Genomic DNA, 14,879 nt, shown 5'->3' with positions numbered 1-14,879 from the left:
GAATTGGGTCTTGACAGTTCACTTGAGGTTTCCCTCTCTAAGAATCAATGTGATTTTTGTGTGTCCACCTCACCAAGATGTCTCATTTCTGGAAGCACACAGAGGAGACCAAGTAACCAATATGGCAAATCTTTGGGCAGCTCAACTGCTTGTACATGCACAGAGGAAAGCTGGTGGCAAATTCAGATACTTCTGGAAGCAGGGAGGATCAATTCTTCAGATGTGGTAAAACACTGAGAGGGGAGCAGTCAATAGTGATCTCAGCAGATCGTGAGGACAGTGGATTAATGCCAGTGAGTTATTAGGTGGAATGAATTCACAGGGCAATTCCCATTGCTTGAGGCTTCTAGAAGAGGTAATTCACAATGTGAGCCAAGTTTCTTTTCTAAGCATGCACTTCAAATAGACTTGGAAGAACAAAGCTACTTCAAGGATAGGGATCTAGGTGTGTGTGCTTTGGTAAAGAAAAGACCCAAGTTACAACAATGAGATTGCAGAGGCCTGAGATATTTTAACTTTCTAGATAGGTGTCTTCACTTGACAATAGACTCTTCTGCCTTCTCTCCTCCACTCCCAAAATCAGCAGAGACAAAGCAGCCAGTGCATTAATGCAATCATATTTATTACGGTTTCCACACTCCCATATGACACATATGTAAAGCAGAACATTGCAAACTTAAGTTACTAGCAGCAATCCTCTGTAAACAGGAAGGGGTTAGGTCAACTTAACAATAGAAGTAATTTTAAGACAAGATTACAAGTCATGGTTTTTCTTTTAGCAGCCGATATATGAATAGAGAAACTACAAATACATAGAGTCATCCAGGTTTAGCCTTGTCTAAAAACACACTAATAAGTCGGTGCAGAAGGCTATCCCCAGGGTAGCCCAGAAGGCTAATGAACGTCTTTAGATGTCAGCAGGAAATAAGTACATCACTTTTCAAGACATTGCTTACTATCTGCTTTACTATCTGGAAAATAGAAAAAGAACTGGACAGCTGCCCTAGAACCTAGTTCACACATAATTCAGCTAGATAATCATTGTTTAAATAATATCCCTTAAAAATTTTTAAGACATTTTCCCCCCATAGCTCTAAACATAACATCAGACATAACATCAGACATTTGCTCCAAAGGACTAAAAATCAAAAGCAATTGCAATGTATTGGGAATAGCTTTTATAGCTTTCCTGAGAGACAGTTCCCATCTTTTCAGAGAGTGTTTTTAAAGAAGCACTAACTCTGGTAGCTTATCAAACTACTTTATATTATAAATAAATAAAAAACCAACTGAAGGTCTCTGGTGTACTTATTTTTTCCCCTAGATCTCTGAACCATCCAAAGCGATTTCTTGACAGAGAGCTTTCATTTTTATTAGAGGAGTGCAAGAGAACTTACAAACATTTGAAAAATACTCAAAACACTGAGAGTAAAGAAGGCCCAACCCTTTAGAGCCGAGGAAACTGTGACAGGAACCCCACAGGCTTATCTTAAATCCATCAACTCAATTTGCCAGAAAGTAATAACAGACAACCCACCTTTGCAACACAGCCCCAGATAAGATATTTTTTGCTTTAGAATCATTAAGAAAAGCCTTCTGAGAGGTACTGCCCCCAAAAAACACAGGATGATGAACAGAAGTTACTGAAAAGGGCTCGACTGCATTCTATACCTGGCACAGGAAAAGAAAAATTACAACAGTTGCAAAACCATTATATTTAGACCATGATATTCTTACATAACCTTGACCTTCTCACAGCAAGCATTTCATTCATTAAAAAAAAAAACAACATAAAGGATTGAAAAGCTTTGGGCAGCACCAGTGACAGCTAGCTGTCTTTGAATAATTTTAATGCTTTTCCTAAAGGCAAATTTAGACAAAATTTAAAGAAGTAATTTACAGAATCTATTGTTTAATTTTACCCATGTCAGCTGTTACAGGAATAGTGCAAATTGAAAATACAAATATCTACTCTGCATCAAGTTCAGTTTCTAATTTTTCTCGAGGGATAGAAGTGGTACAGCTACATTTCTGCAAGGCTTCTGAGGATTAAGGGCAGCTCACAGCTCCTGACCTGACAATCTCTAAAGGTGCTCCTGGACTATTTCACCATGAAAACAGATAGAGCCCCTCTTGATCCATTGAACAACTGATAGCAAGGATTCCTATGCACCTAGACATTAATGCTAATATTTTCTAAGCTTTCTGACGTGACAGGCACCATGCACAGAGAGCAGGGTACTGAATAGACACTGCTAACTCTGGCTAACAATCTCACCAACGGCCCACCTCTGTCATAAGATGGTCTCTGAAAGGAAGCACAAATGCTTCCCAAATACTAGAATGAACAACCTAAAGTGCAAGTTCTCCTAGCAATCATTCTGGATGTGAAACCATACCTTCCATTTCTCAATCCCTTGTTCTTATCTAACGCAACTGGAAACTCCTGAGAAGACTTCAACAAGTACACAGGTATGCCCTGTGAATTATCTGGAAAACACGCCCACATGTTTATAGATTACTTTGAAGAACCAAAGTTGGATGTTCAAAAATAAGTACTATTCCTACCAAGTTTCCCAAACCCAAATTCTTGGACAATACTAGAAACCAGTTTTGCTGCATTTCAGCTGCTGAGGGTCCCCCTCAAGTGAGCTGTTGGGGGGCCTCCAGGACTACCATTCTAGCTGTTAATTTCCCCTTTTCTCTTTTTCTCCTGAGGAAGACTTCAGTTATTTCCATAGCAACTCTAACGTCCTAAATGATCACATTTTTGGACAACATATACATTGGAACTATTTGTTCTTCCTTATGAAAAATTTCTCCAATAATAAAAAAAGCAATGATTTTTAAAAATTGACTTCTCTAAAAAATTATCATGCTTTGTACAAATTAGCACATTTACTAGATAGTTCATTCATTCCAGAATCACTGTCCAAACCAAACAAATAAATGGGTGCATAAGACAGATCACATACAATTTTAAAATAATTTTCAGAGCCAGAATTGTTAAGTTGGGTAGAAAAGTAGTGAATCAATCTTTAGATGGATATATGAAAATTATATGCAAACATGAAAACCAGCACGTGTTTAAAACAAATCAGGTTAAATTTAATCAGGCACTAGAATGAATGGAAATTCATTCATTCCTTTTGATTCCAAATTTCTACTTTAGCAGGAAAAATCTAGTATCCATTTCAGCTTCTAACTGAGGGACAAGAGGGCAGACAGATGGGGACAGCCAAACGGGAGACTGGAAAGAGGTAGAGGCAGGGGTGCCTGATGATTAAACAAGGTAACTAATAATTGGGGAACTGAGATTTTAGACACTATTTAGAAGATTGGCAGATTTCAAGTTTGTGACCTGGAACCTCTCTAAATGCTTAGTGCATCTGTTCTGGCTCTAAAAAGTATATTTAAAATGCATTTTAAATAAAAACAAAACAATTTCCGCAAATTCCCCTTTGGGGATGTGTCACTTTTAGATGCTCTTTCTCCCTTTGGTACTATCATATAAACCCCTGAAAAGTTCAGGGAAATTCTTTCTGATGATGATCAGAAAAGAGTGGAGGCTGGGATATAGGGGGCACAGCAAAGAAATGCTAGTCTCCCTGAAGATATTCTTCTGAAACTTCCATTGTCCCTTAGAAGAAAGGAATGGAATATGGAAAATAGTTCCTGAAGATATTACTGCCTTCTGATACAGTAAGATCATAATTATGACACCTACAGAGATGACTTTCTTATGTAGCACCTGCCTTGCTACTAAGACAGAGTTTTTACCAAGCTATGAAACAGGGTTAGTAAAAATTACTCATGGCACTTAAACATGTCGAGAAACTTTAAAATGCCTTCCTAAAATTCTTTGTCTCAGTGTTCCTGTGAGGTAGGTGTCTGATGGGGAAAAACTGAGGCACAGAGGGATTAAGTCTGCTCTCGTTTCATTATATGATGAACCAGTGCCCCAGCCAGTAGAAGGACCAGGCATCTGAGCTCCATAAACTTTATTCACCCTGCTCTCAGAGGGCTTTTCTAAGTTATACAACAAATACAATGGGGGGAATTTTTCTTTTCAAGCATTTTAACTAGTTAGTTATTTCTTATTCTCACTTTGAACATGAGTTAGCTAAACTAAAACCAAATATAAACTAACAAAACAAAAAAATCGATGTTGACTAACAGTCTGTGTCAAGATATAGTCCATTCTGCATCGGTGACTGAAAAAGCGTATAATGTGATTCAAGTAGTATCAGAGAGTGCTATGGTGTTCGTGTTACTGAAGCCAGCCTGTGAGTAGTGTCCCTTCCAGCCACCAGCCACTACAGTTTATGAGAATCTCTTTGGCCTGACCAAGAGAATAATAGCATTCTGAAAGATATTCTACACAAGGCCAGCCCTGCCTGGAAAGAGGGCTCTCAGCTGTGTGATGCATGTGTGTTCTAGAGCTCATGCAGAACTCTGAAGCCAGACATGAAGGTCACAGTCTCCTGCCATAAAACTCACAGGACATATCACAGAGGGGCAATACACAAGGTACATGCACTAGCACCATGCCACAGAAGTCAGAGAGAAGGACAAGAAGCCACTGCACGAGCGTCTTCTAGTCCCATCTGGTATGCCATTCACATAAGCTACTTCTGGTAAAGGGAGACCGCTGAGGTCCCATATGCCTTTCCATAGTGAGAGGGATGAAAACAGGCATTCATTGCTGGCTGCTTTGGGCATACCAGCTATTCAAAATTCACACTTACATAAATTGGTAGCTTTCTTAGATCTTATTGATATCTGAAGGTAACCGATTACATTTCTTGAACAAGAAAGAATGGTACAGAGAAAAATTCAATGGTCAGTTACAAGATGTGGGTGCAGGGCTCCAGGGCAATTTATACTGCTACTCTTTGAATCACATTCATGAGTACTCAGAGCACTAGCTTTTAGAAATGAGACTGTTCTCATTTCCTCCCACACACTACTGAGTCTATGGAGTGAATTCAATTCATACCATGACCCCTGATTCAAATGGAAGATCTTATATTTGGCTTGAGTGTCTGAAGCAGACCATGATACCAGATGAGACATGTGTACCCATGTGCAGCTTTTGCCTTTATATTAATGTGAACACCCACCCTCCCCAAGGCCTTTCTCCCCTTGAGGGAGTTCATCTCGCAGAGAGCCCAAGCCTGGCTCTCTCCTCAGCACATGCAGTACCAGAGGGAATCATTACAAGTCAGGGTTTCACTGGGATACTAGGACACAGCATAGCAGCGATTCATGCATTTTATTTCTAAAAACCAAAGCTGAAGTGGGGCTGAGCTAATCACTGTGCAAGATGAACCAGCAGGACATTCTCGCCTCGAATGAAAATCTGATTTATATGTCTAGTGAATACCTGCTGGTAGTCCACTTTGGGCTTTCGTTTTTTCTTACGGGGCTGGCCCCTGGAAAGGGTGGTAGCTCTGGAAAAGGTCCCCCCCGCACTAGACCCCTCTGTCTGCACAGTCCTCCCTGACAGCTCTGACCTGGACTCCTCCCTTGTAGATGCCTGCAGGGAAGAAGGGACAGAGCGTGAATGCTTGCGTGAGCCCCGGTCAGTGTCTCCTCTTCCCCACACTGAAGCTACCTTCCACGTGGACGTCTGGGAGTATCTGGACAGAGTGGAGTCTTCGACTGCAGACTTAGAATCTGCTTCCTTCTTGGAGGAATCTTGAAGTTTTAGCCGATCAAATAGCTACGAGGAAGGCAATAACAAATATTAGCATTCAACATCGCTCTTTCGGTATACAGAAAGAAGACCAGATTCCTTAGCTATGCTCTGAGGACTACTTGCTTTGTAAATTTTAAAAAGTTTGTAATAAATTTTCTATTTCTAGCCATAACTCAGATAAAACAGTATGTCAAGAGAAGGTGCATATTTCTACAGTATAAAATGGAAAGACTTGTAAGCCTTTATAAGAGATAATCTGTTGCTCAAATAATATGCAGGTCAGAAGCAGGGACGCATTTGAAATTAGCTAGAGGCATGAGAAGAGAAACTGTGAAGACCTTGGTCCAGGCAAACCTGGCTTACAGCACTAGGGTTTTCCCATTAGGAAACCCTGGTCACTGCACTCAGTGAGCCTAATTCCTCAAGCTAAAAGCATGCTGGGGACTCAGGAAGTCAGGAGAAACCACCTACCCTCGTGAGAGTCAGTGAAGAATCCCGCTCATATGCTTTGCCCAGCACAGGCTTTCGGTACGTCTCATCCACATCAGTAAGTGCCTAGAGAAACAGTCCAAAGGGGGAAAAAATGAGGCGGAGTTAAAAATATTATTCTTAGAGCTTTCAGGAAAAATTTTAAAAGGCAAAGTAACATCTAATTGTAGAAAACTAAACTTAACCGGTGACTCAGCTGTTGGGCAGAAAAAAATGGTAACACCTGGCCCCCTCCAAGTACAACCATGTAAAAGACAAGTCTCTCTGTGGCAAGGTGCCTTTACAACTGCCTCATAGAAGTTCTTAAACTTCAGTGTATATATATCTAGGAAGCCTATTAAAATATAAATCCAAGGCTACTCTCCTAGAGATTCAGACGCAGTAAACCTGGGATGAAGAGCAGGAACTTTCTGTTTTAACGAGAAACCCCAGGTGATTCTGATGTAGGAAGGCCTTAAATCACCCTTTAAGAAACACTACTGCTTCTTGTCCCTTTCCAGCTTCTGACAGCAATTAACAGATTGACCAGGGTTACATACAAAATCACTGCTGAATTCTTGTCACTGAGATATCAACCTCACTGCACAGCTGTTAGGATCAAATGCGATCGTGTATGAGAAAGTACTTTGAAAAGTGTAAATCACCACAGAAATATAAGCTTTATTATTTATTACAGTATTATTTATTCATTACATTATTATTACCAATGTCATGAAATATGTTCTCTTAAATCCTTTTCTTTCAAAGGTAAAATCATAATAAAATGTTTTCTTATATTTTTAGAGGCGAGAAAACTGAGCCTCTGAGAAATAACTTGCCTAGAGTCACACAACTACCAGGTATTAAAGCTAGGATTCAAATCCAGGTTTTCTGATTCCATAATGGTTGAAAACATGGTCTTAGAAGTCAGAAAGACCTGGGATAGTATCCTGGTACCTTCCACTTACATAGTAACAGTGTGATCTGCACCAATCTTCCAAAATCTCTAGCCTCAATTTCTTCATTTGTGAAATGGAACAGTAATAGACCTACAGCTCATTCACTGAGATTATATAAAGTCCTTAGTATAGTATCTGGCACATAACAAGTATTTAATAAATATGAGCAACTATTATTATCCAGGGCAATGCATGGATGGAGATAAGGCACAGGGAAAAAAGGAAAGTTGAAGATGGGTGACATATGGAAAAGAAACACGGAAAGCCCCGGCGGCCCTCTTTTAACTGCTGCATATTACAGTTGTGTTATAATACGTCCCTTCTTTCCTACAAACATCTATAGTAAACAGGAAGCTCCTAGAAGGCTGGGGTGTGTGGTACACTCCTTTATAAGAAAACACCATGCCAAGTGTCTTCTTACTAGTATAGCTGTTTCCCCTCTATCCTTATCTCTCTTGCCAAAAACAGTGGAGTGAAAGTTCTTTTCTGAAACTTCTGTACTTAGAATATGTCCAACCAAAGAGGGAAGTCAATAAATATTTTTAATAGGAAATCAATACAAAATTACTAAACAATGAAATAAGTAATTTTTCCTGAAGGCTGGGTTTCCCAACCCTGGCACTACTAACACTCTGGAGGGGGTAATTTTTTGTTGCTGTGGGGCTGCTGCGTATTGTAAGACATGCAGCAGAAGCTCTAGCCTCTACGCACTAGATGCCAGCAGCACCCTATCTCACAGTTGTGACATTCAAAAAAATATCCCCCGACGTTGCCAAGTGCCCCTGGGAGGGAGAGAAGGGCAAAATTGCCCCATTGAAAGCCACTGCCTTAAGGAAAAGGAAGCAATAAAAAGACCTTTTTTGTGGTTGCCCAAGAGGGTGTAAAGATTCTAGTTCATCTGAGAGGTTACTCTGTAGGTTTCACTGAATAAGGTTACTCAGATCCTTTAGACATATAAAAGATTTAATCTCTAAGAGCTTCTCCAGCCCCTTAAGAAAGACATAATTACCATATTCCAGAACTTGTCAAATGCAACGAGGAAGCCTGTACAGACTCCCCGAAGTCCCTTGAAAGTGCGGATGTGAACATTCACCTTCACCCCTTCCCGGATACAACGATGGAGCTCACCCAGAGGGCTGCCTTCGTGCACTGAAACAAGAGAAGAGTAATCAGTGTGGCATGAACATCTGTTATTCGCAGAATTAACAACCAAGACCACCTGACCATCTCCAGCAACACAAGGCAACACGGTGTAGTGGCAACCTCACGATGGCAGCAGGAAGGCCTAACGGGCAACTGGCTAGTACAGGCAACACACAGAAATGAAACAAGATTCCAGCAGACTGTTGATAAGCCATAATAGGAATAGCTATTATCCATGTTTCACTACCTGTATATCCTATCGTCTATGACGTCATTGATTCTAAGATGCACCATCATTTAAAACCTTTTTGGGCAAAAAAGAAGTATCACATTAAATGTACACATCAGCAGCTGGATTCTTCTCAGTTCTGTGCTTTCTTAAGACAACTTTTTTCAGGATAATTCTCATGAACCACATATCCAGCTTGAGCCTTCCAAAGAACCAAAAACCTTGTTCATATGTTTGAAGGCAACAAACTGTAACACATCTTCCATTAAACAGTCAACACAGATAATCCTCCGAGTGAAAATGGCCTTTAGGCACCCCAGTCTGAGCTACTCCGTGCACAAGCTCTCTAGAGTCACTAGTGTTTCAATGTACATCATCTTCACACTCGGCGTCAGACACCTGGTGCTATTTCAAGCTCTGCTGGGGAACAGGCACCTGCTGAGCACCCGGCTCCTGAGACTGTGATAAGCATCATGTAAAAAGAGCAGTCCGACCATTCCTAAGTAGAAGGCTGGGACTATAATTTCAGTTTTTACTACAGTGAATTCTTTTTGTGAGAGCTTGACAGCAGGGATGAATTTCATTTTTATTACTTCATGTTAAATTAGCTCTCACAACATGTTGGCTATATTATATATAACGTCTCAAAACAGAACGACACACATACACATACTCTCTTACACACTCTCACACTCATACATGCACAGTCTGTCTTTCCCTCCCAAGTGTGCAATGCAAATTCTTTGGAGGTTATGCCATTGATAGTAAACAACAACAACAACAACAAAAAATCACTCTGTTTTGTTTCTAGTGGCATAAGAGAGAACAACAGTCCTGCACTTCAGTTTGGAAAACTAAGTTGGTTACTCTTACCTCCTTATTCCTCATTCATGGGTTGGCTTATAAATGATGGCAGTGATAAATTAATAAAAGAAAATACTCTTGGAAGAAAGTGAATTAGCAGATGAGACGTAGGAACTTATGTCAGACTGAAGATTCAGCAAGAAGGCACAGGGAGAGCAGAGTGGCAGAAACAGCAGCCTTGGAAAGGAACACGAGAACCTTGGTCTGCCGTTCATCTTCTACCCTTCCTCTAGCAATATTCTAAATTTCTTTGAACCTTTGATATATAAGGTGTGTGTGTGTACATGTATGTGGATATGTGCTATAGACTGTGTTAAATCAAGCATCGTAAACAACTTCTAGGTCATTCTAATTAGTTGCATGACCTTGGTGAGTAACTTTTTCTCTACAAGTCCGAGTTTCTTCATTCATAAAATGAGGTTAGATGACTAGTTAAATTTTAGATTCAGGAATAAATCTCTATAATTCAATTTCTTAGCAACTGATCACAATGCCTGGATTACTCCTTCACCTATACCCATTCATTGCCCCCCAGCCCAAACATATACATGTTTCCACAAAGAGTGGACAGACCATTCTTTTTCTAACTTGGAAAAAAATAGGGGCACCACTTCTCCCCTGACCCTCCAAGTCCAAGAGAAAGGGCAAGCATGTATCTTACAACAGTCTCTTATTCTAATTAAACAAATGGCAAACTCAGGTGTTTCAACTCCCACACTGTATCTTTCTCTTCCAAAGATTTAATAAGGTGTAATTCCAGGAAGCACTTTTATCCTCGTGTGACCAAACATACAACACTAGCACCCCCTATCAGAACAAACTGCCAAGGCACAAATGAGTTCCACATTCTGAATCTCTTTCCAGCAATCTCTGTGACTGTGACAAACTCCAAATGGATATAAGCCAGGCTGGTAAAAACTTAACATGACCAAAAAAAAAAAGCCTGATTTTTAAGAAACATATTCTTCCAATCCCCTTCTCCACTGCCACTATACTTGGGCCGCACACCCTTCTAAGTCCAGGTCATCTTTAATTCCACTCATTTCTCCCTGTTCACGGCCAACCAATCACTAAATTCAGGCAATAGATTCTCAATAACTAATACTTTTCTCTTTCCACGACCAACCATACCGTCCGGAGCCTTATCAGATGATAGGTTTACAATGAGTCTCCCAGGTCCTTTCATTCACGTCAACCAATTCATCATCATCACTGTCACTGTCCTTATTACCAAGTACTGAGCCCTTGTATGGGCCAGGCCCTGGGAAGTTTAACTTTATGCACATTATTTTATTTAATTCTCACAACTCTAACACATAGGGACTACTATTTCACCTCTTTCTATAGATGAGGAAACAGAGGCTCAGAAAGGTTTAAATAATTTGCTCAAAGTTACTTACCTAGTAAACAGCTGAGCCAACAGTTAATACAGGCAGGTTATATATATCCTGACCTGGGGTTTTTAATTATGATGGTCTAAAAGTGACATTTAACATTCACCGAGAATTTCCCTATGTGCTAAAGCAGATTACTGTTGTAAATGCTTTAACTGTGTTAACTAATTTAAACCTCACAGCTATTGGTAGATTCTATTATTGTCCCGATTTCACAGATGGGGAAACTGAGGCCCTAAAGAGTTTAAGTAACTTGCCTAAAGTAAAACAGCTAGAACATGGAGGAGCCAGTATTCAAACATAGACAGTTAAACCCCTGTGCTCTACATACATTTTACAACAAGAAACTTAGCTTCTAGAAACACTCGTCCTAAAAGTGCTTTTGCTTAAGAATATAGACCAAAGTTCCCTCTCTAGCATCACAAAGTCAAACAGAAACTCTTTGGTTTGGCTCTTCAGTGCATTCTAGCAACAAATGCCTCTCTGGACTCAAATTCCATTCTCATTGCTCTGGACATAAATCCTCTGCCTCACATATGTAGTAACCTCCACACACCAAACAAGCAAAGAAAAATTAGAATGTACTCTCCTTTTCCCTCTCCTGAGACCAGCATAACTATTAAGCACATAGGCCCTGGAGCTGGACAAACCCAGGATTCTCAGCTGCAAACTAACTAGTTATGTGACCCTGGGCAACAACAGATAACTGAGCCTCAGTTTCCTCATGTATAAAGTCATATCTAAGGGTAAAATTAGATATAGTGTATCTGAAGGGCTTAGCAAAGGTTACAGCACATGTGCTTAATAACAGTAGCTATAATTAGCAACAATAAAATTATCACCTGACTTACAAAGAAGCTTCAGAAAACTTTTTGTGGTGATGGAATTGTTCTGTATGTTGAATGTGGTGGTGATTTTAAGACTTTTTTTGGTCACAACTCACTTTACATATAGTATTTTACTATATGTAAATTACACCTCAGTAGCCTGATTTTTAAATAATTAGCTATCCTCAACCATGCTTTTCCTTAACTTCAAGACTTAGAAGTTTACTCTTACAGGAACTCCTTCTTGCATAAATCTATCCTCACCCACATTTCTGAACTTTTTTTTGCTTTCTGAAAATCATCAACTCTTTGTGATGTCTATCCATGTCTATTACGCACCCAACTGTTTCCAATGGCATGATTCAAATTTTCAGTGCTTAGGGCACATTCTCTGAGACCTTGATTCCAGGCATATATTCTACTGCGGGGTCAACAAAGCTGGTCTTCATACTCCGCCATAACAATAGAGCAAAGTGCTCCATAAGTAAAGCTAAAACCACCCACCACAGAGAAAGATTTCTGTTCCTTGACAATCTCAATAGCAAAGCAATAACTGGCAAAATGAAAATAAATGTTACCATCTGAGATTTGAAATGCATTTCAAAGATATGATGTGGCAAAAAGTATAGGCAAAATAAGGTACCCCAGACTGCTCGTATTTTAGGAACATGACACTCCATCTTTGTTTTACTGCTGGGCACGCAAGCCGGGGTGAGCCTGGAGCTTGGGCAGGGATGTTCTGGCATGGTACATTATCCCACCCACAAAGGCACTCCTAACAGCATACAGCTTTTCAGAATGTTCCTCTCTTAATAAACACAGGTCTAGGAATGAATCAAAATATATCCTTGCTTAGCACAACCTTCCATTCCAAAGGTGGGGATTTAATAATATCACAATTTAGCTATCAGGATACAGATGCTCTGAATGGCTAAGTAGGTCATTGTGTGCAGGGTGCAGATGTCAGCACTGCTTGCCAGATAACAACAGATATAAGCCTGGGCTGTGTTCATGTTCATGCCATTTATACAAGACCTAGCTCACACATGAGCAACCTCTGCTGCTGACAGCTTTACTTTAAGGATCTATTAGGCGGCTCCAAGAAATCCCCTAGCGCCATTTCCACCTTCCGAACTTAAAATAACCTGTGCCTATGGTAATATGAGCCTGACAGACACAGTCCGGCACCCAGCCTGGCAGAATGGCTGGAGGACAGTGTGTTTTAGGGGCATTTTGTGCCTGCTGCTCTAGCACTGTGATTTGGCAATGTGAACATATGTGTATCAAGACCCTGCAGCCCTTCTGCTTATAGCACGGGGAGCATGAGCTGTCACTTAACGTGCAGGGGTTATGAGCTTGTATGTCTCCTGTGCTACCTGAACAGACCTCCCCACACTGCATCCCATCATCCCCAAATCCCACTGACCAACACTCATTCTCCTAATACTGGCTGTGCACCGCCTCCCCCGTCTGTGGTCCCCAAGAACTCCTTTCACCTCTGCAAACCCCCCTCCGATGTCCCCATCTCTCTCTCCAAACCGCCCACTCCTGCAGATCCTCGCTGCAGGTTCCGCAACAGCCCTGCCCTGCAGCCACTTCCATGGACCCCCACCACCTGCGCAGACCTCTACACCCATTGCCCACGCAGACCCTCTCCATGGCCCCGTTACCGCTACAGCCTTTCCCACTCCGCCCCCACTGCTCAGGCAGACCCTTCATTCCTCAGGACGACCAACCCCAGTTCCCTCATTACTCAAGGAGGACGTCCCCACGGTCGCTGATCACCTCTGCAGACCTTCACCGAGACCCTCCCCCTAACATGTGCAGACGCCAGTACACCAAGCCCCTATCACCGCGGCAACGTCCCCTCAGCCGCCACCTTCCGGACAGAGGGCCGGTCAGTCTCTCGTCCCCGCCCCCGCCAGCCGGACTCACAGGGCATTCGCGTGAGCACATTGCGCGGCGCCTTCCTGCTCCGGCCCGGACCTCGCCGGCTCTCCCCGGCGGCGCCGTCCCCTTCTTTGACCACCATGAGACGGCGGAGGCGCTGGATGCGCTCGGGGTCCGGGGCGGGGGCGTCCTGGCGGCGACGGGTCCTGCCCGAGGGCCCAGCGGCGGCAGGAGCGCCCGAGCCGGGGGCCGCGCCCTGCGCCCGCCCGCGCCTGGCGCCCCGGCTCCCGGTCCTGAGGAAACTCTCGTATGCGGCTACGTTGTTGAAGCAGGGCGCGTTGGGGTAGGGGATGGGAGGCAGGCGGGGCGCGTACAGAGCCAGCAGCGGGTCGAAGCTGTCAGAATTGACATCCAGCCGCGGGCTGGGCGGGCGCGCGGGGCTCCCGGCGCCGGGCGACCTCGCCCCCCGCTCCCGCTCCTCCATGTTTGAAAGGCCCGCAAGCGGAGGCCGATGGGAAGGAGCGGAGCCGACAGAGGGCGGCACTGCGCAGCCGCGCCGCGGGGTCGCACTGCGCCGGCGCGGCCGCAGGGGGGCAGCAGCTGTCCGCGTTCAGTTCCGCCGGGGGCGTGCCCGGGGCTGCGACCCGCCAGGGCCCCCACCACCTTAGCGCGCGGGTGACAGGTTCATCTGCTTTAATGCGGTGTTTCCCCATCTACACCATTACCACTTAGGGTGTTTGTTATTACACCAGATAACCCGGGGTGGAGCCCGGGACCACTAACTCTCCAGGGGTTTCTTTTCTGGAACTGCCATCTACTCCCCTACCTTGATTGGGCCGAAAGCGGGCAAAGAATGTCCCCATTTGCTTTCATGCTGAGCACCACTGGGGGTTATCCACTGGCGGTTAACCTACCTGGGCTCAAATTATTTAGCGTCTCCGAGTCTTTACATTCGCGTCTGAAATATGATAGTACCTACCTCGTAGAATTGTCCTAAGAATGGACAGTGCATATAGAGCTTATAATAAATTGTTCTTGAATGTTAGCTAATATTAAGTGGACAATGAAACTAAGAATAGGTGGATCCCAGTCCTCCATTTCCTACGCCCTGTGCAAAAAGTAATTTGCATTAACACCAGGACCTTAGTAAGTCACTCCATCACTGATTTTCTATGCATTAAGCAACTGGAGGAAAGGATCCAGCTCTTGGAAGACAGGAAGATGGAGGATTTACAAGACCTGGTTGTACTTTATAGCCTCTGCTCATTAAAACGTTTTTGTTTTTGGATATTAAGATGACAGTCTATACCGAAGGCCCCCTCATCCAGCAGAGGTAAGATGTTCCCAGTCACCTACAGGCCACACAAATCACTTTAACTGCAACCAGTCCCCGAAACCATCAAT

The 14,879-nt window shown here is 42.8% G+C and overlaps 1 protein-coding gene across 2 annotated transcripts; it reads right to left on the bottom strand.

Annotated features, from left to right (window-relative positions):
• Positions 1-601: 601 nt before the first annotated feature.
• LSM11 (LSM11, U7 small nuclear RNA associated) lies at positions 602-13,997 on the bottom strand. 2 transcript variants are annotated; one of them, XM_019740422.3, is made up of 5 exons: positions 13,521-13,997; positions 8,138-8,277; positions 6,173-6,256; positions 5,618-5,725; positions 602-5,539 (listed from the first exon to the last, which is right to left on the bottom strand). In XM_019740422.3, exons 1-5 carry the CDS (start codon positions 13,957-13,959, stop codon positions 5,315-5,317), a joined length of 996 nt encoding a protein of 331 aa, XP_019595981.3. In that variant the 5' UTR covers positions 13,960-13,997; the 3' UTR covers positions 602-5,314. The 2 variants fall into 2 exon arrangements, with proteins under 2 accessions (XP_019595981.3, XP_019595973.3); XM_019740414.3 differs by having other exon boundaries at positions 602-5,725; positions 13,521-13,995.
• Positions 13,998-14,879: the final 882 nt, after the last annotated feature.

This window comes from Rhinolophus sinicus, chromosome 5, assembly GCF_057876585.1.
Source record: "Rhinolophus sinicus isolate RSI-liver-muscle chromosome 5, RSI-T2T, whole genome shotgun sequence".
NCBI lineage: Eukaryota > Metazoa > Chordata > Mammalia > Chiroptera > Rhinolophidae > Rhinolophus > Rhinolophus sinicus.
Note: the sequence above shows the minus strand (reverse complement) of the source record. Positions and strands in the feature narration are given on the sequence as shown.